General features: G+C 33.9%; 1 protein-coding gene and 1 long non-coding RNA gene across 4 annotated transcripts in view; one reads left to right on the top strand and one right to left on the bottom strand.

Moving 5' to 3' along the window:
• Window positions 1–1,776: 1,776 nt before the first annotated feature.
• LOC125862076 (putative F-box/LRR-repeat protein At3g18150) overlaps window positions 1,777–25,306 on the bottom strand; it is a 140,706-nt gene continuing 117,176 nt past the window's right edge. Inside the window, exons 3-4 of one of the 3 annotated variants that reach the window (XM_049542074.1) lie at window positions 3,624–3,967; window positions 1,777–2,296 (exon numbers count right to left, since the gene is read on the bottom strand). In XM_049542074.1, coding sequence (XP_049398031.1) covers window positions 2,062–2,296; window positions 3,624–3,967 — 579 coding nt within the window. In that variant the 3' untranslated portion in view covers window positions 1,777–2,061. The remainder of the gene's footprint in view (window positions 2,297–3,623; window positions 3,968–25,306) is intronic. The other 2 variants (XM_049542083.1, XM_049542066.1) reach the window with 2 other exon arrangements.
• The window catches only part of LOC125862172 (uncharacterized), a 67,664-nt gene continuing 45,679 nt past the window's right edge, over window positions 3,322–25,306 (top strand). The window contains exon 1 of the long non-coding RNA XR_007446022.1: window positions 3,322–3,632. This is a non-coding gene — a long non-coding RNA (uncharacterized LOC125862172). The remainder of the gene's footprint in view (window positions 3,633–25,306) is intronic.

Here is a 25,306-nt window from a genome sequence, read left to right on the forward strand (position 1 = left end):
TCATTAAAGATCATTCTATGATTTCGTTGTCAAACTTACTAGGTCTTCTTTTTCATACACTGCACTTCTTTGAACAAATTTGCATGAAAGACTAAAAGACAACGTTGACAATATATGGAGTGGGATCCAGAAATTTTTTATGAGCCACAAGTGCGCGAAAGCTACCTGGTATCCGTTGCTAGTGGGGGTGGCAGGTATCCCGTGGAATTAGTCGAGGTGCGGAAAACTGGCCAGGACACCATGGTCATCAACAACAACAAAAAAAAAACTTCTGGCTGCTATATAAATGTTGTGACTTTTTTGGAATATAGAAAGAATATTTTTATAAACTGTGTATAACTGGGAAGTTTATTGGAGTTTATTTGCTTCTTGACATGGTCGTAAAGTTTTACTTGCTACTTTTTTAGGAAGATATGATGATATGAAGTTTGTATTCTCGACTCCAATTGTTAAAAATCAGATTTTGTCCAATTGTGGCATCGTTCAAGAATGTTAATAGTGTGAATTATACTATGTAATTAATACTACCTCCCGTTGTTTAATCGTACTTGTCCACTATCATAGTTTTTAAAAAATTATAAATAGAAGGGTAATTTTACGATATCATTCTTTAAATATAATAAATAGTATGTCTTGAAAAATGTAATAGGAAAATGACTATAATTAATGATAAAAGTAAATTAGGAACTAAGTGTAAAATTATTTATTGATTTCATAAAATGGACAAGTGTTGTTGGACTTGAACATCTCAAAATAGTATTGTTGGACAGAAGGAGTATTAATTTAAATTCTTTTTGGGAAATCTTATAGAACACAATTAAAGCAAGTATGAAATTATCATCCCTTAGTATCTGACCTCTTTTTGTAAAACCATGTGGGGGTAAAAGCATTGTTCTGATTAGAGAGCCAATGTTGCCGATCTATGCCTGCATGTGCAAATCCTAATAAAGAAGTTGGGAATTTGAATGGAAACAAATTGCCACAGTACAGAAGTTAGGAATTTGAATGGAAGCAAATCCGAGTAAAGAAGTTATTTTCTTTGTTTTATGATTCAAAAGTCAATCAACTATTGGTATTTCACTCACAATGTCATCCATTCACTTCTGTTCAATTTGATAAAGGGAGAAAACTGCAACTTGTAAGTGTATACTCCATGAAAGATGCTTGGAGAAATGGCTAGCTTGTTCTCTTTGAAGGAGTGATTATATCAGACAGACGAAGTGAAAAAAACGTCGAAAATTAGAAGAAGGGAAAAAGAGATTATAGCTTTAAGAAATAGCTAGATCTTCTCTTGCTATCTGGTTTGAAAAGATGGTATTGCCGCCTATGTTGCTTGAACTCTTGAAAGCTGTTTTTCGGGTCCAAAACTAGTGCATTATTAGAGGATCCAACACAAGTGTGGCAGCATTTTGGAGAGTGAGAAACATAGACTGCCACAATAGTTTCCAACTATTTTTTTCTTTTTCCCTGAGGTGATTTTTCTAGTTGATGATGCTCCATAACAGATAGCAAAAAAGATATTATGAAAGAAGCCTGGATTATTGTCATCACTCGTCACTCATGAACAATTAGATTCACTATCCTGGTTATCGTTTATCAACGTTTTCACCTAAGTAGGTCAAAGAAAGACATGATTTGAGAGGCAACACAAGAAAACTAACAATTCATTGGTACCGAAGAAAAAGAGAGAAATATAAGCAAGGTTGTGATGACAGGAATGTAAATCAAAAGACTTCCTAACATTCTGACTCAGTGGAAAATATGAGAACATTCTGGTGAGGATTGAAAATGACTAAATCTGATAATGTTAACATTCTGAAACTGTCTGCTAGAATAAATCCGAAAAAATAAGGACTCTAGTTTTTTAGCAAGGACATGTAATTTAATAACTTGACAGCACCAAGTTATGTACAACTAAGCAAAAGCATCCCTGTTTGGATATGCAGGGTACTAATGACAAACATCACAAACCTGGGTGAACAAGTGCTGAATGTTAACTCGGTTGCACAACTCAGCTTTTGAAGGTAATCTTGGATGAGGGTCTTAAAACCTTGATGATAATCACGGCTCGTCTTCCTCATCATCATCAGAATCTTGATCAGTATTATCCTCATCATCATCAGAATCTTGATCAAAATTATCCTCATCATCATCAGAATCATGATAATAATAATCACTGAAACTGTCTTCCTCATCATCAGAATCTTGAAAATAATCACTGCAACTGTCTTCCTCATCATCAGAATCTTGACAAGGATTATCCGTAGCTTTAATCACAGAGGATACATCTACAAGCCTACACGTGAAATCATGCAAATCATGTGAAAGCTTCAAATAATGAAGATTTGGGGCAAAAATTTCCAAGGAACTATCACTTTCACTTCCATCATCATCCATCCAATAACCTTCCAATTTCAGGCTTTCAACTTTGAAAGAATTAATTTCCAGGCTATAAAAAATCCCCAACCTTATGAAATTAAATAGTTTACAAAGCAGGGCAGACTGACAGTAAGTTCACAATTTCGGCATCCCCTATCACCATATCCTCCAAAGTTATGCTCTTTAGAGGCTTTCACGCTATGACAATATATGAGAAATAAGGGACTTTCTACTAGATGCAATTTTCTCAATGCTGAACAGGTAAAGAAAGATTCAGTAAATAGACAAAGAGGATCAGAATAAACTATAAAATGTTCCACAATTTTTTAACAGCAAAACTGAGCCAGTTCCTTTTTCTTTTTCCCTGAGGTAGCTTTTCTAGTTGGTGATGCTCAAAGAACAGATCACATAAACAATGTTATGAAAGAAGCCTAGATTATTGTCATTAAGATCACAGTTGTCACTCACGAAAAATTAAATTCACTTTATTGGCCATAGTGCATCCATTTTGTCAACAAAGTAGGTCAGAAAAGACAGGATTTGGAGGACAACACAATTATAATTCCCATCCATTGGTAACGAAGATAAAGAGAGAGATACAAGAAAGGTTGTGACAGCAGGAATGTAAATCCAAAGACGTCCAAGCCATATGCCAAGTGACAAACAAATGATAAAGTTATAACCTGAATCAGCAGAAAAAATGAGACAAGAGGGGCGGGGGACAACTTTCTGGTGGTGATGGAAATGACTTGCTCTGAATTTTCTAGCAGACGCATTAACGGAAGGATAAAAATTGGTAAAAGATTTAGCCTAATAATGACCTAAACTTCTACTAAAAAAAATCAACAGCATTGTAAGCCTCAATTACAGACTGTTAAAATTATTTGAGGTAGACAAACAATGTAGACCTCTTTCTTCCAAGTAAAGAGCCTATGAGAGAACCATTTCGCAATCAAAGTTTGATGCTATTGACAAAGCAAGGAAGAAACATTTAATTACAACTTAAAAGAAACTCGCAATGCACATGCACAATATCTAAAATGTAACAAACCAAAACTTCATGAGAAACCAAGCTACTATACCACTTGATATACCATAACAGTAAGTTTCAAAAGAACAATAATTAACAGCATAGCGAAGTTTAAGATTAGCGATTGCGTGAAGTTGATCAAAAACTTAATATAAGGGAAAACTTTTTGTATCCTGAGACAAAAATACTTGTAGTCTAGTTATAGAAAGCTCACTCTTGATAGGTAATCACAAATTCAGCAGAGGATCTCAGATCACTAGCGCCAATCGCGATAAAAATCGGGACACACTTGATTCCACAAATCTCACACCTTCGTCTTTTTGAAACGATAATGAACTTCTCCAAAACCACTGCATTCTTTAACAAAAAGTTTGAAAGTTTGAAAAGCTTCCTGATATATTCCCAGTTGAGATGCTCTTTCATGCACATCCCAGAGGAGATGACGATCTCAACATTCTTTAGGTTGGGAAACACAGAGCTTGAATTATAACTCTGCAAATCAATACTATCACCTTTGACCAAATATTTTCTCTCAAAATAGCACCTGGAATCATCAAACTGGAGAAAAAGAATATAGTCAGGACTAAATACAAGCCAGCCTAAAAATATTATTTTCACAGTATATCTGGTGCAGAAAAATTTCAAAACTAACAGACATGAATGGTGCTTGGAAAATGATTGTGTATCATAACTATTTGTGGCATAGGTATCTGTAATAAAAGAATGATAGTGCAACAATCCCTTTTGTTTCAGAGTGCCTTTGCCACAAAGAAAGCAACAAAACCAACCATATTAAAGTATAGCTTTACAATGACAAAAGCAAAGCTTCTTAGTGATAATTAAGGGATATATTTGAGTTATCCTTCAAAAACAATTTGCGGGGAGGGGGAAGAGAGGTTGTTAAAACTTCATTAAATGAATAGATGTAAGAAGAAAAGAAGAAGTTCCAGAAAGTTACAGGCTGATTGTCTATTTCTAAGTTGAGTGTCTCCACAAGAGGTGAGGCTCGCAAAAGGCCAGCTGCCCCATACAAACTAAACTTTTCCAAATGCAACTCCAGCACTAGATTTTTGCATTCCAATTCTGGAATTGGCAGTCCTTTGAACTGCCATATGCATAGAACCTGGTGCAATAATCCCAATGAAACTAGTAAACAATGGGGAAAGCACTTCACAGCAAAGAATTAAATGTTGGGCCAGTAATTGAAACACTAATCTTAAACTAAATACTAACCAAATAAACAACTAATGTATCAGTCTTCATAGCACCGCAAGATGAAAAAAGAGGCACAAGAATAAGTAGAAAGATTAATTTCATAATGCTATACTTCAATTAAAGAATGATCCACTATAAAGAGAATTCCTCTTTACATAACAAAATATAAATAACTTTCTTAGCTTAGCCTCTTTAGAAAAGCTAAGGAACATGATTTTTTTTTATTTATCTCTTAGGGCTTGTTTGGTAGGGAGTAAAAATGAGTAATTTCAGTTTCTTGCTTTTTTATGTTATTTGGTAGGTAAGAATTTTTTTTTAATCTCAAGACTATTTATACATCATAATTTAGAAAAATACTATAGAATGATAGTCGAGGATTAGGAGCAGCTCAAAATATTAATCATAAGCGCTTTAAATTTTATAATAATAGGCCTTCAATTTTAAGAAAAATCATAATTACAAATATGATTCATGTTTTGTATCTCGACATATTTGAATTTTAAGTAGAACTGAAGTACTCCTACAATATAATTTTATTTTTTTTTTAAAAAGTTCGTTTTTTATATTTATAAAAACAGTAGGTGAGAGTTGGAAAATTAAAACTTGGTTCTTAGAATTGATAAACATCCATACCAAACACACCCTTAAAGCAAACACAAACCAAGGTTTTTGCTATTTATAAATATCATTGGAAGAAACTTTCCATAGTTTTCATTCCTCCGATACGGAGATAGACGTTCATCATAAAATGCAAAAGAAAATAAAATAGTCTTTACGGCCACAATTGTTCATCCTTTATCGGATGAACTATAAAAGTAAATAGAGAATACCTNTTTTATTTTATTTTTAAAAAGTTCTTTTTTTATATTTATAAAAACAGTAGGTGAGAATTGGAAAATTAAAACTTGATTCTTGGAATTGATAAACATCCATACCAAACACACCCTTAAAGCAAACACAAACCAAGATTTTTGCTATTTATAAATATCATTGGAAGAAACTTTCCATAGTTTTCATTCCTCCGATACAGAGATAGACGTTCATCATAAAATGCAAAAGAAAATAAAATAGTCTTTACGGCCACAATTGTTCATCCTTTATCGGATGAACTATAAAAGTAAATAGAGAATACCTAAAAGGCGACACACAAAGAAATGCAAAAGTAAATAAAATAGCTTTTACGGCCACAACCGTTCATCCTCCACCGGATGAACTATGATGGCCTTTACGGCAACAACCGTCCATCCTTTATAACCAGATGAACTTTAATTTGAAACTAAACTAATCATTTTGGGGTTGCCAGTGACATTATCTCAATTGCAGCCCTTATCAACCTTTCTTCCACTGTGAATGCTTCCGAGAATTGAGCTATGTCACTTCCACCTTTTGCCTAAATATACATTGATCAAACATGTTTTTAGAACCAAGCAATAATAATATACTCAATAAAATCTAAAGAGAGTAATATATATGTACACACGTTATCCATATTATTTTGTAAAAGTAGAAAGATTGTATATTTATGTTAAACACCTCGAAAATTTCTAAGTTAATATACAATCTTTGTACTTTTACAAGATAATATGGATAACGTGTGTACATATATATTACTCTCTTTAGATTTTATTGAGTATATTATTATTGTTTGATCTAGAAACATGTTTAAACAATGTATATTCAGGCAAAAGGTGGAAGTGGCATAGCTCAATTCTCGGAAGCATTCACAGTGGAAGAAAGGTTGAAGCAAGCTGCAATTGAGATAATGTCACTGGCAACCCCCAAATGATCAGTTTAGTTTCAAATTAAAGTTCATCCGGTTATAGAGGATGGATGACTGTTGCCATAAAGGCCATCATAGTTCATCCGGTGGAGGATGAATGGTTGTGGCCGTAAAGGCTATTTTATTTACTTTTGCATTTCTTTGTGTGTTGCCGTTTAGGCATTCTCTATTTACTTTTATAGTCCATTCGGTAAAGGATGAACAGTTGTGGCTATAAAGGCTATTTTATTTTCTTTTGCATTTTATGATGAACATCTATCTCGGTATCGGAGGAATGAAAACTATGGAAAGTTTCTTCCAATGATATTTATAAATAGCAAAAATCTTGATTTATGTGTTTGTTTAAGGGTGTGTTTGGTATGGATGGATGTTTTATCAATTTCAATAACCAAGTTTTAATTTTCAAACTCTCACCTACTCTTTTTATAAATATAAAAAATGAACTTTTTAAAAAAAATAAAAAATTACATGTAGGAGTACTTTTGTTCTACTACTTAAAATTCAATTATGTCGACATACAAAACATGAATCATATTAGTAATTATGATTTTTCTTAAAATTGAAGGTCTATTATTATAAAATTTAATTCGACTTTAAAGCGCTTATAATTAATATTTTAAGCTGCTTCTAATCTTCGACTATCATTCTATAGTATTTTTCTAAACTATGATGTATAAATAGTCTTGAGATTAAAAAAAAAATTCTTATCTACCAAATAGCATAAATAAACAAGAAACTGAAATTACTCATTTTTATTCCCTACCAAACAAGCCCTAAGAGATAAATAAATAAAAAAGCATGTTCCTTAGCTTTTCTAAAGAGGGTAAGCTAAGAAAGTTATTTATATTTTGTTATGTAAAGAGGAATTCTCTTTTTACTGGATCGTTCTTTAATTGAAGTATAGCATTATGAAATTAATCTTTCATCAGCCAAATCTTTCTACTTATTCGTGGTACCTTTTTTCACCTTGTGGTGCTATGAAGACTGATACATTACTTTTTTATTTGGTTGTTACAAAATCTAACAAAAATTCTAGTTCCGGGTAAGATAAAGGAAATAACACAGTTCCAAAGCTGACAAAGGATAGCAGAAAGGTACAAAAGTCCCCACAAGTTTCTGTAATTTGTCCAGATTGGTAGGTGAAATTCGCATAAAGGTTCTCCATTGTATATATAATGTTTACATTCTGAAACTGTCTGCTAAAATTCAATCTGAGAAAACAAAGGCTCTAACTTTTTTGAGAAAGATCATGTGATTTTAATAACTTGCAACACTAAGCAAAAGCATCCCTGTTTGACTATGCAGGGACAAACATCACCAACCTGAGTGAACAAAGTTCCGAATCAAGTGAAGTCCAGAGATACTGCCACCTTTTAGAGAGAATACATGTTGTGAATGCTTCCTTTGTCGGCAAAAGGGAAAGAATCTGAAGCAGAAGTGAGTCCGGCAAGTCACTCAGGCTGTCATCTAGGGTTTCTTCCGCCATGATTTTGTTTTTTGTGTTTCTAAATTCCCGCTTCGGTAGTACCCTCTTCAATTTGTACAGTTAATATATTTATATATTCGCCTAAAATTAAAATTAAAATTAAATAAGGGATATACTAAGGCCCGTTTGGCCATATGATTAGAGAGCATGATACGAAATTGTATGAGATGAAGTTAATATTTTGTTTAAACATATAATTTGAACTCATGAATTTGGCCGCGCTATGCGCGGTTTAAATATTTCTAATAAAATTTTACTTTATTTGGCAACATTTACCATTACAATTGTTTTTTTATTTCTACAAATTTACAAATCATTATTTCCTTTGATTTCTACTTTTACATAATCTTTTGTAATTTTAATTTTTATCTTTTAAATATTTGATTATATTATTATCTCTCATGCACTTATTATTTGAATTATACTTATAAAAATTTTCGAGTATACACATATTCACATACATAACCTTTTTCATATATTTTTTTTTATAATTTTTCTTATTTTAGAAGGTCATGAATATTTCACCCTGCAAACATAGAAAAGGTGAATGTCACATCCGGTAAAATATAAAAAAAGTATAGTTTTTTTAAGTTTTTATGATATAAACTATAAGAATAAATGGACATTTTATTTTTAATTGTATCAAATAAAATTTCAAATTTATTTAATTTTATATGGTTGCTTGTTTAATTATTAATTTTCTCTATAATAATAACAACCTAGTTGATGCTACGGATTCATTTTTAATAATTATCAAAAAATAGTTGCATAGATTAATTTTTAATAACGTAAAATAAGTTATCTCAAAATGAATTTTTAGACGACTTTTATTGCTTCAATGCATGAATAACTACAAGGAAATAAGAAACTTTCACAAATGTTTTCGTAAGCAATTTCAAAATAGAATTATCACTCGTCCACCACGATATTGCTCCATCTCTCATATTATTTTCTCACTATTGTGTTGTATAAAATACAAAAATAATATGAACATGAGTGTATTTACTGATTTGCAAAAAGAAAATCACACTTGAATGAAGCTTATCTTACTTAGTTGATAAATCCTCTCTCTTTAAATATGTCATCGCAGATAATATTATATTTTCATATAATTTGTAGTGAAAAAATTAAATAGACCATTGGAAGAAAATTTTAGTTTACAATGAACCAGTTATATGAGTAATTACAATCAATAACGAAAAGTCAATAACTTCATATTCTTAGTAACATCACATATCTATGTGATCTGCAATAAGAAATTTAAACGACAATCACATTTTCATTATTCACAAAGAACTATTTATTACGTAATTACAATTTATAAACCTTATCAACAATCAATAATGAAAAGTCACTATATAATTTTTAGAAATATTTGTGATGAAAAATTAAATATTAATTTTTTTTTGGTAAAATTTGAACACCAACCAAAAGCATGGTAAAATAACTACTTGCACTTCATGTTTCAACTCCTCTGAAAAATCAATAAAGAAAAGTCACTATATAATTTTTAGAAATATTTATGATGAAAAATTAAATATTAATTTATTTTGGTAAAATTTGAACACCAACCAAAAGCATGATAAAACAACTACTTGCACTTCATGTTTCAACTCCTCTAAAAAATCAATAAAGAGATAATTTCTATATAACCGACAAACAATTAACATCTAATTAGAGTATTATCTTCATAAGATATATGAATTAAAATTCATTGCTTAAGGTAAATAAAAATGAAGACAAAAATTAAGATATTGCAATGCTAAATTGAGAGAGAATAAATGAAGAGATATAAAATGAACAAATAGGAGTAAGGATAAAGTAGTGCGGAAAGAAAAATAGATGAATTGTGTTAGAATTCTCAAATATTGCATTATATAGTAAAATTCTGAAATGTTGCATTATCCTTTTCATTAAAGAGTTGCAATTAAGTGGATGCATTTCTTTTTTTTAATGAAATTCTGTAACCATTTTTTCCATAATTAAGCACACTAATTATGGGAAAGTAAATATTGATTATAGGGAATGAAATGAGTATAATTTAAAAACGCCAAAACGATAGCCTTTGGAATTCTTTATTTATAGAAAGGTATAATTGATCATTAATTAATAATTATTAATAATACAATTGTGTAAAAATAGAGAAAAATGCCTAACTCTTAAGAAAATAGATAAATACCTTTTCTGATCATTGAGGCATGCCACATCAGCAAGATGAAGATCCTCCTTTATATTATATATAGATTTTTAAGTTGTATTGTTTGCTTGTATACATAAAAAATTCATAAGTTGTGAAAATATGATAAATATACCCTTTAACTTTACCTTCTTTTACATTTATGTCCTTCAACAACTTTGAATATGCACAAGTAGACACTCAAACTTGTATAAAATTGAACAAATAGACACACATGTCATATGTGGCATCCTACATGGCAATTTGTGTCCTACGTGGTGTCATGTATGTATTATGTCACATAGGACTCATGTGTCTACTTGTTCAACTTTATATCAGTTTAAGTGTCTACTTGTGCGCGCGCACACAAAGTTGGAGGGTGTAAATATGAAATGAAGCCAAGTTAAAGGGCATATTTATGTATTATGCCTATTTAAATTACTCATTATTCATACAACTTACTCCATTTGTCCCATTTTATATGATTTACTTTTTTTTTTTAGTCAGACCCAAAAAGAATGACACATTTTTATATTAAGTAACAATTTAACTTTAAAATGTTCAGTTTATCCTTAATGAAATGATTTATAGCCACACAAATTTCTATTATTCATTTTAGACCATATCTTTTAAAAGTCTTCTTTCCTTTCTTAAATTCTGCTGAGTCAAACTACCTCACATAAAATGAGACGGAGGGAGTACTAAATAAGTAAACTATCCCTAAGTTATTCTAACAAAAATACAATAAAGAAGTTGAATATGAGTTATAGTATACTACTCTTCGTTTCAAAAAAAAATATACTACTATTATTATTAAGTAATAATAAATTTGGTTGTTGAGAGTAATGACTATATCTGATAAAATGATTTAAAAGTGGGTTAAAGTAGTGGTTATTTCATGAATTTTGTTGCATATGTGATTTCATCTTGTGATTTGAAATCATGAGATAAAATATGTGTTATGTGATTTCAAATCATGAGATAAAATCTCAAATTTTCCAAAAAACTTAATTTTGAAATTTCATATCATGAGTTCACATTTTCCAAATACAAAAATTCAACCACAAATTTATATTTTATAAAAAAAGTGTATATATAAAAAGGCTTTTATACCAATTATTAAAATATACACAGCAAAAGCATCATTCAAGAACACCAATCTTCTGAACAACTTAGAAAACTAACATGTTGAACTTTTGCACAATTCGCCAAAACAAAGTAATCTGAGGCTGTGATCTTCTACTATTTTCCTATAACCTTTTAACTAAAACTTGTTGGGCAACTGGTAAGAGTTTTTCTTCTGGAAAAGGGTAGGGGTGTGATCGGTCGGTTCAGTTCGGTTTTCGGTTATTAAATATGTCAATTCAATAATAAGCCAATAAGATATTTTTTATCGATTTTGATTTTTATCAGTTTGTGATCATTATCGGTTCGATTTTTGGTTTACCCAATAAGAAAATGTCCGTCAAATATTACATGACTTCTCACTTCTCTAAATATTTTGATATAGTGAAACAAGAAAGATAATGAGACATTGCATCAATAAGAGAAAATATAGTATGAAGGCTATAATTACATGTCACCGCCAAAACATAATATAAAATTTCTAATGTTAATCAAATTACAGACCTTTACAAACTAGCAAAACCTACAACCTACAATTACAAACTAAAACTAAAATCAAATAGCTACAACTGTGAACTTTAGATTTGAGTAAACAGTAAAGACTAGTAAAGCGGCCTAGTGTGAAGTGAGTAGAGTACTAATAATTTGATATAGTTATTGTAACACCCCAAAAATTTCTAAGTTAAGCTCCTAACCTGTAACACCTGGAAAACTAGTAGGTTAAACTAGAGCCTTACGTAAGGGTTCTAAAGCTTTACGTGGGGGTTAGAGTTGTAGAAATGGCTTCCCGTACTTAGAATGAGGGATTTAGGGGTTAAACGTCAAGGTACGACTCCCTAAAAACCAACCAAAGGGTCCTTGAGGAGGACCCTAAAACAGCCCCAAAACCTTCCAAAAATCAGTGACCCACGATGGGGACTCACGCCCCGTGGGGAGGGTCGTGGGTCAAGACCCCAAGAGTGGAACTGCAGGACTCCACCCACGGAGGACCAGCATGGCCCGTGGGTCCACCAACGGCCCATGGTTCTGGGTCTCGTGGGTGAGGCAGCCTTGCCCCTTAAGTTGTTTAAGTTAGGGGTTAAGGAAAGTTCTAGAATTAATTAGTTATTAAGAGGGGGTCGTTTTATTAGTAATTAAGCCACCTATATAAAGCTATTAGACCATTAATTAAGGGATTCTAAATCATTATTTTCAATCTACCCAAAGAACCCAAATTCCCTCCAAGAAATTCTCTTTCTAGGAAGCAAAGAAGAAGAAGAAGAGAAGCAAGTTAGGGCAAATTCCTCCATTGTTGCAAGCATTGTGAGGGATTTATAATCAAGGTATGATAGCTTATTCATCCTTGGATTCTTCCATCCATGGCCCCTAGATTTCCCTCAATTGAAGATGAACCTCAATTCTAGCTAGGGTTTTTTCCTATATTGTTGGTATTGTTGAGTATGAATCCAATTGAGCGGATAGTACTTGTTTATGATTATTTTAGTATTGAATCATGCTATTGTGATGATATTTTCCATGGTTAACCGTAGTTTAATTGATGAAATTGTAGTAATGTGGATTTATGCCATGAAAGGTGAAATTGAGGATTTATAGATGATCTTCTAAAATTGATGACCTGTTTAGTAATTGTTCATGAATGAAAGCTTGTAGACATGAATTGAATTAGATTATAGTATATATGATGGAGCATGACTAGTAAAGCTTGAGATTGAACTTTTATGATGATTCATGACTAGAGTCACTTGATAATGAAGAATGTGATTAGAATGCCATGAAATCTAGGTATGAATGATGTTGGTAAGAAGTAAAGCTTTGAGAGTAAGACTTGTAGTCATGAGTGTTGATTGTTAGGGATTTGAGAGTAAAGTTAATATGTTGAATTAAGAATGTTCAAATGCATAAAGTGATAGAAGCACTTGAAACATGGATTAGTTGTCAAGGACATCCCTCCATGAGTAATGAATTAAGTAAGAACTTAATAAGCTATCTTGTGGGATGTATGCCTAGCACCGAGTGGATATTGAATTGAGATGGAAGCTTTTACCTAGTTGAGTCCGAATTCCAAGATGGGAACTCTCACAAGTAGAGTTCGAGTTTTCCAAAGTATATCTCACGAGATAGTCTCTCACAAGTGGAGTCCAGGTTTCCTAGTAGAATCTTTGTATCCCATAACTATGTGCCTCATAGGAAAGTTAGCTAGTGGGTCAAACTAAGCTAACAAATCGGTTCTACCCTAGGCAAGTAGACCAACCCTTCTTGGTGTGGGTAACATCGGAGAGGATCATGTGAAAGCTCATGTAGTCCCATATCGATTAAGGCTATATTCCCAACTAGTGCAAGATTATTAATGAACTAAGACATACTTGAAAGAGTATATACAAGTGTTCAAAAGCATTAATGAGCTAAGACATGCTTAAAAAAGCATCTCCAAGTGCTCAAGTATAATGAACTAAGACATGCTTAAGGAAGCATCTCAAGTGTTCCAATTTAATGAACTTAGACATGCTTGAGTAAATATTTCATAGTGTTCAAAAGTAAAGAAAAGGGGATAATATGTATTTAAAGAAGTATCTCCTAGGGTTCCAATGTCTTAAAAATGTGGACTAGTCTCCAAATCAAGAAGTATGAGTATGAGGACCTAAAAGTGGTACTTAGCATGGGTAGGATTATGGGATCTTATTCATTCATTGTACAAGTATGACTTAAGGTTACCTAGAAGTGTTCTCTTATAGGAGGTATGCTTAGATAGGATTGTGCTTTAGTTGCCTTCCTTGTTATGAGTGACTAAAGGTGAGAGATTCCCTTGTCTATGAGAATTAAGCTAAAAAAAATGAGAACATAAGATGGTCAATAGGATGATGATGGCCAAAGGGGATACTTAGCATGAATGGGATTATGAGGTCTTATTCATGCATTGCACAAGTGTACTTGGAGGTTACTTATGAAGTGGTTTTCTTATGATGTGAAGGTCTAAGCATTAACTAGGTACATGGACTATGATTTATAATGAATAATGCTTAAATGATGCTTATGTTGGAGACCTTGATTATGATTATGATATTGTCTCTTATGCTTATACTTTGTGTTTCATGAAGTATCTCTTATGCTTGTGGATTATGTCTTATGTTGACTAACCCTTATATTATTCTCCTATGATGTTATGCTAGCTATCATATTTAGTACTTTTATAATAATGCATACTCTTGCCTACATTCTCATCAAATATATAGCTCGTCGATTTTGATTTCTATTCTTGGAGATAGGTTTCTAGAAGTGCAAGGAGTTGAAGACTTGGTGAGTACTCATAGCATCAAGGATGAAGCCACCATTTCCTTTATGTCTTTTATTTTTCATGTTTTGAGACTATTGTATGGATTGTGTCCCAAGAGTTATTCAAAGTATTGTTGTAGATGGTTTGAGACAAAAAATGTAGTAAGACTTCCGCTTCGTTTTATAAAGACTTTGATTGTATGAAAAATGTTTTAAAATTCCGCACTATTCTATTATCTTATGTTATGATATGCTAAGTGACTTGTATAAGATCCCTTTCAGGGTCAAGTACGTCATGTTACATCTAAGGTGTACCCATGGGTCGTGACATAACCATTCTTGAATTACATATAAGGTCGTACTAAGTGACTCTTAATTTTCTTAGGTGTTAAGGATAATTCTTTAGTGTGGGAATGAATTTGGATATGAATTAAGGTCACTAGAATCTCCTAGCACAAAGTTGAATTAAAAGTTTTCTTACCGATTAATTTTTTATGTAAGATTCTACTGGGGTCAACTTCAAACGACCATATCTCTTAGAATATAAAGAGTTATGTGGACCATAACCTATCAAATTAAATTTATTTGAAATTTCTTTCCAATGCCACCAATTTCGCGTCAATCCAAGTTTCGAGTAAAGTGTTATGACCAATTTAGTAACTTGATACAGTGCAGTGACGAATTAGTCGACGGGAAATCATTAAAAAGGGTTGTTTTTATCTTTTTACCTCTAAGAAAACCCTATACGAATTTCTTGACTAATTAAAGAGAAAAAACAATCAGATTTTCATCTCTTAATCCCCCCTTCTCTTCTTTCTCAAACCCTAAGACAAAACCCTAAGGGAAAAATAAAAGTAAAAGACTCCATTCAAGATTCTTTCAGTCTTTTTCAAGATTGTTCTTCAAGGTAAGTCTTTCTCCAAGAATTCCATTCTTTCCAACTCAATTTTCTTCATACAATTATGAATCATTAATGAGAATATTAATTCTTGGCCATAGAGTTTCAAGAAACTAATTCAAGAAATCTGAAGAAAGGTTTACTTGATTTTTGTCCTTCAAGCTAGGATTTCAAAGGCTTCTAATCAAGTTCTTTTTCAAGATTCTTCAAGAACCTTGTTCTTCCAGGTATGTAAGGATAGCATAGTATTTGACTAGTTTGTCCTCACACCCTACATCTACTTTCAAATCAGTAAAAGAGTAATCTAGGACTCTATCCCTATATTTGAGTATTCTTGATATAAGTTAATTTTGAGTTATTGAGTTCTTGATTTTTTTGAAATTATATTCCTAATTATTGAATTGCTATATGTTATGCATTAAGATTTTTGAGTTGATTCGTTCATGTCTATATTTCAACATGAACCCAATGAATTGAGTATTCATGAGATGAGTAGTATTGCTGAGTTTCGAGTTCTTGAGTTCTCAATATTGAGTTTCCATATTGCTATTAAGATCTCTGAGTTGAGTCGTTCATGTCCATAATTCCGCATGAACCCTATGAATCAGTTATAAATTTTGAGAGCCTTTTTTTTAAAGCCAACATTTGAGTTTTTAAACTGAGTTTTTGAGAAAGTAAAGATGATTTTTGAGAAAGTTTCTAAAACATGATTAGTATGACAAACGAGTATGCCATCAATGTTTAAGCAGTATGGTACATCAATGTTTATGAAGTATGACTTCCCGAGTCATCAATGATCATATTATAATATGATTTTTAATTGTTTTTGAGAAATAGTTTTCAAGTATGAGTATAAGGGGACTAGGTATTCCAGAGGCATCATTTTTTTACATTGATAAAAGAGAAACTGAGATTTCTAAATGAGTTATCAGTTCAAAAGTTATTTCAAGAGTAGTTACCTCTTTTAAGAGGGTAGTTTGAGCAATTATCTCAAACCAGATGAATAGTTATATTTTTTTAAAACATATGAGCATGAGTATATATTATTGGGAGTAGTATTGAGCAATGATATAGGGGAGAGTTCAGACAACTCACAACCCCATAAACTATGTATGCCAACATGGGTAAAGGGTCATACTTTTTAGATGATTCCTTATTACTTTTAAGCATAGCTCAATGGATCCGCTTAGTTGAGGATGTCCTATACTCTGGCAAGGTATAGGACAGTTCTGGCAGCGTAGGTGAGACGTTGTATTGTCACGTTGCTTATAGTGATGGTTATCGGTTAGAAAATCTCCCAAATAAGAGTAATGAGTTATTATTGTATTTTTTTATATATTTGAGTTATTATATACTATTCCAAAAGTTTCATGTATATACCATCTTTTATTGTTGCTTTCATTTTGAGTTGAGTATCTTGAGTTTGAGTTGAGTATCTTGAGTTGAGTTGAGAATCCTGAGTTGAGTTGAGTATCATGAGTTGAGTTGAGTATCCTTGAGTTGAGTTGAGTATTCTTGAGTCATGTTGAGTTGAGACGAGGTAAGTATGTCTTCCCCTTTATTACATCGAGCTTATACTTATATGTTGCAGAGTTCCCCTTACATGCTCGTACATTCCTTGTACTAACGCCAATTGGCATGCATCATTTTATGATACAGATACAGGTATTCAAGATCATCAATAGGTGTTTCGTTGAGGTCATGTGGTATTCTAGTCAACTGTGGTGAGCCTTCTTATATTACAGAGGACTTCACATTTACCTTACGGTTAGTAATGTTGAGATGTCGTGGGTCTTATTCCGATATCCTTCTGTAATAGTAGAGGCCTCATAGATAGACAAAGTTGAGGAGTTTTCTTTATTTCTTTCTTTTGAGTTGTTTTATAAACTCGTGAGCAAAAAGTAGTTAACTTTAGCCGAGTCTTCCTTATTAATTATTAATAAGGCACGGGGGAAGTATCATCCTTATAAGACTGTTGCTAAACAAAAGAAATTCTTTTTCACATTCAACCATAAGAGGGCAACTTGAGCAATCAAAGCTACGCCCTCTTCCACTGCTGACTATGAACAGTTGACAGCTAATGATTTCTACTTTACTAAGCCAATTCGGTAAGTTAAGGTCCATGCTTGAAACGAAAAAAAAAGGTGAGTATATCTTTTCAGTATTGTTCAAACTTTTCAAAGTTGAGTATTTGAGTTTAATGAGATTTGATTCAATATTAAGCTTTTGTATGTTTGAGGTAGTCTTCCGCTTGTAGTTAACCAAGATAAGGGTTCGCTTGGGGACCAGTAGTGGTTCTCAAGTCCTGGCTACGTCCATGGTGTAGACTCAGGTTGTGACAGTTATAGTGTCTAGTAATATATTAAATTATTAATATTTAATATTTAGGAAGGGTAAAATAGTAAATTATTACCGTCTTATTGAGTTATTGGTTTACCCAATAACCCAATAGTAAATACTAAAACTGAACCAATAGCCCAATAACTATCTTTATAAACCCATTAAAATCCAATAACCCAATAATTTTTTTTCGATTTGATTTATTGATCGGTTCGATTTTTGCACACTCCTAGAAAGGGATGATTTTCTTTAAGGTAAAATACGATATGTATTCCTGCTAGGGAAAATGTAATAACCCTGAAGGTCATTTTTGAAATTTTTCAAAAAAATATTATTTTATTCTTCTCGTTAGTTATCTCGAGTTATGTTTGATCAGTTTATGAGGTTGGTTTTGAAGATGGATCAAAAAGTTGAGAATTTTGGAAGTTTTGAAGTTTTGGAAGCTTTTAAGTTAGGCATAATACATAAATATTCCCTTTAACTTGGTCTTATTTCACATTTATGCCTTTAATTTTGGGTATGCACAAATAGACTCTTACGGGTCGTTTGGTAGAGTGTATTAGTAATGCTTGCATTAGTAATGTTTGTATTTGTTTTGCTTGCATTAGTTATGCGTAAATTATTTATTATGCATTGTTTAGTTAGGCGTATTAAATATAGTATGCATTGTATAAAATTATTTATTTATAAAAATATCCTCTACAATTATGGTGGAAAAGATGTAAAAGTGTTTTTTATGGATAATTGAGTCTTTAACCATGTTAATGCAGCTATTAAATCCCTTTGCATTACTAATACCTAGACATTCATGGTATTAGTAATACGGGTAAAAAAAATTAAATATACAATTTAAGTACCTAAACAACTCCTATATAACAATAGTTTGACCAAAGCATTTTTACAAAACAAAACAAATCTAAAATATATAAAATAAAAATCAGAGAACTAAAAGAACGATGAAAACGTTTCAATATTAAATAAGATTTCATTTTGTCACTCCCCGAGGCTACCGTCTGGACGCGGACACGGGACCTATGATCATGAGTGACCCCAAGCTAACCCTGCTGGCATATCATAAGCATACTAAAGATAAACTTAATCAATAAATTTGTGTGAAAGCTAAATTATAAGATAATCTGAAATGATGGGGAATACTCATATACTAAATCTGAATATATGAAAAATGAGAGTTTAATCAACAACTGAAAAGTCAAACTCTAACACTATAGTTGAATCTGTCTATGTCTGAAAATAGCCTCTACTGACTAGAAATGTTAGGACATGCCCTAGCTAAATCTAGCAAAACTGAAACTACTACTAAAGAAAGGAAAGACAATCATGTCACTAGTCCTCGAAGAATGAGGGCTCACCACTGATACTGCTGAACTGAAGATCGGGAACCGATCTATGCGTGATCTGACTGCTGAAGACCTGAACCTACATCATGAGAAGATGTAGCGAAGAGTATGCGTCAATACTTGAAAGGTATTGATTATGCAGGATAGAGTAAAGTTGAATAATAACATTAACTGAACAAGCAATAAAGCAATGATATAATCTAACCATGATGAGGATACTGAAAATACTGAAAATGGATAAACTAAATGCAATGACCAAGTTTATAACATGTTGAGACTGAATGTTGAACTATACTGATAACATGGTTAATGCTATAGAATCTGACTGAACTGTAAGGGAGCTAGCAATAACCGACATAAAACCACATAAGCTAAATCTGGAGTCTGATGTATACGCCTCATCGAGAGGACCCAATATACCCTGCTAGAGGTATTGAGGCATGCTGGCGTGATCACTAAAATGATGCCCACAATGGGGACTTACAACCTACGAGGTACGTAGTTTTGGGACTTGAGGGTGTCTGACCCTAGTCCACTCGGTATTAAGCTTCTCCCAATTGATTATGTTAACATTTTATGGATGAATGCCTGTAATAATAAATAGTTCGATTACTGACATGCAAATTGGGAATGCAACATTAATATACTGATAATAATGCATTCGAAAACTGAGGCATATTTATATACAACTGAATTAACTGGCATAGCATGTATAATCCATGAACTAAACAAACTACATAGTTAGGGCTCTGATTTTATGCATGAACCTGCTCAATAGAGATACTGAAGTCGTGATGATACGATTTGGATCATTCTAATAGCTAAAACCCAACAATTCTAACATTCAAAAACCCTAAGTCTAGATAATATTAAGGGGATCAAGAGTCTGACTGAAATCTAGGGACCTAATGGGCGAAAGGAACCCACTAATGAAATGCCACATACCTGGTGACAAATTCCACGGAGAAATATTTCGATTGGGCTGATACTGATGAAATCCTTGTTGCATTTTGGAAAGCTTTGGTCGACTTTTTTTCCTCTCTGGTTCTAAGTTTGATCGATTATCTTGAGAAAGAATTGATTAAGGTAGGTTCTAATTAAGTTACTAGGCTAAAACTGACTAAAACTACGTAGTTTAGGGGTCCAACGCATAGGGAAAAGACCAAAAAAACCTGACTTAAAAAGTCGACTGGCTCATCGACGGAGCTGACTGACGGGCAGTAAGTCGACTAACGGTCCATCCTGTCAATCGTCATTTGGATGTCAGAGGGCTGAAATCTGGGGTCTAAAATTGAAAGTTGACTGGCCCATCGACAGAGCTGATGGGTCGTTAGTCAACTGACGGTCCGTAGGTGTCCTCTGTCGGTGGCACCTGCAACTTCTGAAAATCTAGAATTATTTTCTTCTTTGAATCTAGGGTGTTACAATAGCTCCCCCTTGGGAACATTCATCCTCGAATGAAGTCTAAACTAGCTGGGTATGGAGGGAAAGATCTGCAAACCCTACCACTAAGCACTGGAAACTGATTTCTGATTGAACTAAGTTCCAAGGACATGCAAATACACTGAAAATGGAAGTACAAACTGAAGGAACATGATACTAAGACTGAAACTGCGCATGAATGATTGAAAAACTGAAGAGGAACTATTACCTCAAGCTAGAATGGAATCGGAAGGAAAGAGATGAGGATACTTGGCCTTCATGGCTGTTTCTGCTTCCCAAGTAGCTCCCCTGACTCCTCCACAAAACCTTAACCGAAGCGACTTCTTTGTTTCTCAATCTTCTAACTTGATGATCAAGAATCTCAACTAGAACATCCTCATAAGTGAGACTATCCTTCACAGCCGTACTTTCTAAAGGTACTATAGATGCTGGATCACCTATACACTTCTTCAATAGCGAAATGTGAAAAAACAGATGTACCGCTGCTAGTTCTGCTGCCAACTCTAACTCATAAGCCACTTTACAAACTCTTTTCAAGATCTTGTAAGGGCCTTCATATCTAGGACTGAGCTTCCCTTTCTTGCGAAACCTCATCACCCCTTTCATAGGTGACACTTTCAGGAAAACCCAATCATCAACTTGGAACTCTAATTCCCTTCTCCTTACATCTGCATAGGACTTCTGGCGACTCTGGGATGTCTTAAGTCTATCTCTAACGAGTTGCACTTTCCCCATAGCATCATGAACTGAATCTAGCCCTATCAAGGATGCTTCACCTACTTCAAACCAACCAACTGGAGATCTACATTTACGCACATACAATGCCTCATAAGGGGCCATTTGAATGCTGGAATGGTATCAATTATTGTAGGAGAACTCTTTATGAGGAATGTGATCATCCCAACTACCCATGAAGTCAATCACAGAAGCTCTCAACATGTCCTCTAACGTCTGAATGGTACGCTCTGCCTGACCCTCCGTCTGTGGATGAAAAGTTGTGCTAAGATTAACCTGAGTACCAAGACCTTTCTGAAATGACTTCTAGAAATAAGAGGTAAACTGAGGACATCTAACTGAGATGATAGACAAAGGAATCCCATGTAACCTAACTATCTCATTAATGTAAAGCTTGGCGTAGTCCTCCACCGAATATGTAGTCTTAACCGCCAAAAAGCACGCAGACTTAGTAACTCTATCAACAATCACCCAAATGGAGTCATGTTGTCTGCGAGTACGAGATAAACCTATAATGAAGTCCATGTTGATCACTTCCCACTTCCAAGTAGGAATGTTGATCTCTTGAGTCATACCTTTTGGTTTCTGATGTTCTACCTTGACTTGTTGGCAATTTGGGCACTTACCACAAAATCTGATATATCATTTTTCATACCATTCCATCAAAAGACTTCCCGCAAATCACGGTACATCTTAGTGGCGCCTGGATGAATAGAATATCTGGAGTTAAGGGCTTCTGCCAGAATCTATTGTCTCAACTCACCTACCTTAGGAACACATAATCGACCCTAATAGCGAAGCACACCATCTCCTCCTTAAAAGAAAACCTCAACTCTCTGCTGATGGACTTCACCTTTTAGTTGAAGCAATATCAAATCAATGTCTTGATTTTCCTTAACCTCCATTACCAATGAAGATTCTAACCCATTCTAGATTGTTACACCACCATCTGATATGCTCATAAGATGAACTCCTAACCGAGCAAGTCTGTGAACATATTTTGCTAGTTCTTTTCTTTCTTCCTCAACATGTGCTACACTACCCATAGATAGTCTACTAAGAGCATCTGCTACTACATTTGCCTTACCAGGATGGTAATGCACACTCATATCATAATCTTTGAGGAATTCAAGCCATCTCCTTTGGCGAAGATTCAACTCTTTCTGGGTGAACACGTACTAAAGGCTCTTATGGTCTATGAACACATCTACGTGAACACCATACAAGTAATGTCTCTAAACTTTAAGTGCAAACACCACTGCTACAAGCTCGAGGTCATGAGTTTGATAATTCTTCTCATTCACCTTAAGTTGTCTAGAAGCATAAGCTATAACCTTACCTCACTGCATCAACACACAACCTAGGCCAACTCTGGATGCATCACAATAGATAATATAACCGTCTGAACCCTCTGGTAGAGTCAAAACAAGAGTTGTAGTCAACCTAGTTTTCAGTTTTGCCAAGCTCTTCTCACAATCATCTGACCATTGAAACTTAACCTTTTTTTGAGTTAACTTAGTTAATAAAGAGGCTATGGATGAAAATCCCTCCACGGACCTTCTATAATAACTACCCAAGAAACTTCTGATATCTATAGGAGAGGTAGGTCTGGGCCATTGTTTCACTGCTTCTATTTTCTGAGAATCCACTTGAATCCCTTCGCTTAACATTATATGCCCAAGAAAAGCAGCAGACTACAACCAAAACTCACACTTACTAAACTTAGCGAATAACTGGCAATCTTTGAGAGTTTACAGGACAACCCTCAAATGAGTCGCATGTTCTTCCTCATTCCTATAGTAAATGAGGATATCATCAATAAAGACGATAACGAACAAGTCCAAATACTACTTGAACACTTTGTTCATCAAATCCATGAAAGTTGTAGGAGCATTGGTTAGTCCAAATGACATAACTACAAATTCATAATGTCCATACCGAGTTTTGAAGGCTGTTTTCAGAATGTCACTATCCCTGACTCTGAGCTGATGATAACCGGATCTGAGGTTTATATTTGATAAATGACTAGCACCCTAAAGTTGGTCAAACAAGTCATCAATTCGGGGGATGGGAAACTTATTCTTGATTGTGACCTTGTTCAACTGTCTATAATCGATGCACATTCTGAGAGAACCATCTTTTTTCTTCACGAACAACACTGGTGCACCCCATGGGAAAATACTAGATCTGATGAAGCCCTTATCTAGAAGGTCTTTCAACTGATGTTTCAATTCCTTAAGCTCAACTGGAGCCATTCTGAAGGAGGAATAGAAACAGGCTGGATATCTGGAAGAAGATCAATTCCAAAGTCAATCTCCCTTTCGGGAGGAACTCCGGGAAGATCTTCTGGAAACACTTCTGGGAACTTATTAACTACTGGAACTGACTCAAGAGCTGGGGTTTCGAAGCTTGAATCCTTAAACCGAACTAGATCATAGAGATAACCCTTAGAGATAATCTTTCTAGCATGAAGGTAAGAAATGAATCGACCCATAGGTGCTAAGCTACTACCCTTCCATTCTAAGATTGGCTCATCTGGAAACTGAAAACGAACAATCATAGTTCTACAATCGACTGAGGAATAACAGGAATGTAACCAATTCATGCCTAGAATGACATCGAAGTCTACCATTTCTAACTCTAAAAGATCTGCTAAGGTGACTTTCTAAGAGACTATGATAGGGCAATTTCGGTATACTCGTCTAGTTATAACTGGGTCACCAACTGGAGTAGAGACTAAGAAGGGTTCTGAAAGAGTTTCTGGACTAACATTGAAGTTGACTGCTATATAAGGAGTTACAAAAGAAAAAGTAGCCCATGTTGTCTTTCCACTGAGTGTACAATATGTGAGCCACATCCTTAAGCTGGTAGGATGCCAACTTAACCCTACCATTACTAGTCACTTGCATCACTCCAAAGATTTTCTTAACCTTATCAATGAAGTTCTATGGGTCCTCACCAACTTGTAACCCTAAAAAAACTCAGGCGAATTCACCCTAACAAAATTTGGAACTCTAGCTGCCACTGATCCACCATTTTTATTAGTAGGAACTGAACCTGCCGATTGTTCTGGTTGATCATACTCTGAGCCAAAAATTGAATCGCATTTCAAAACTCTGCGTTCGAAACCTCATGGTCTGGGACTAGAGGAATTGCGTGCATTAGCATTCCTTGTGTAAGCTCTATAAGGAGACATAATCTTAAGCGCATAACGATGGATTAGAAAGAGAGATCATACCAATGCATGATAAGAATATCAAGAAAGTGGAGTTTTCCTAAAACTCTTTGTAGCCTCCCTGTCATTAGATATGATGCAATTCACACCCATGAAAAGGACTATACTTAGTGCGGCTTTTCAGACATCCTAGGACACTTAAACATAGTGCTCTAATACCAAGTTTGTCATGCCCCAAGGCTACCCCCTAGACGCGGACGTGGGACCTAGGATCACGAGTGACCCCAAGCTAACCCTGTTAGAATATCATAAGCATACTAAAGATAAATTGAATCAATAAATATTGTGCGGAAGATAAATCATGAGATAATCTGAAATGATGGGGAATACCCATATACTAAATCTGAATATATGAAAAATGAGAGTTTAATCAACAACTGAAAAGTCAAGCTCTAACACAATAGCTCAATTTGTCTATGTCTGAAAATAGCCTCTACTGACTAGAAATGATGGGACATGCCCCAGCTAAATCTAGCAAAACTGAAACTAATACTAAAGCAAGGAAAGACAATCATGTCACTAGTACTCGAAGAATGGGGACTCACCACTGATACTGCTAAATTGAAGATCGGGAACCGATCTATGCGTGATCTGACTGCTGAGGACTTGAACCTACATCATGAGAAGATGTAGTGCAGAGTATGCATCAGTACTTGAAAGGTACTGAGCATGCATGATAAAGTAAAGTTGAATAATAGCATAAATGAACAAGCAATAAATCAATGATATAATCTGAACATTATAAGGATACTGGAAATACTGAACATGGCTAAACTGAATGCAATGACCAAGTTTATAACATGCTGAGACTGAATGCTGAACTATATTGATAACAT

The sequence above is a fragment of the Solanum stenotomum genome, chromosome 1 (assembly GCF_019186545.1).
Source record: "Solanum stenotomum isolate F172 chromosome 1, ASM1918654v1, whole genome shotgun sequence".
Lineage (NCBI taxonomy): Eukaryota > Viridiplantae > Streptophyta > Magnoliopsida > Solanales > Solanaceae > Solanum > Solanum stenotomum.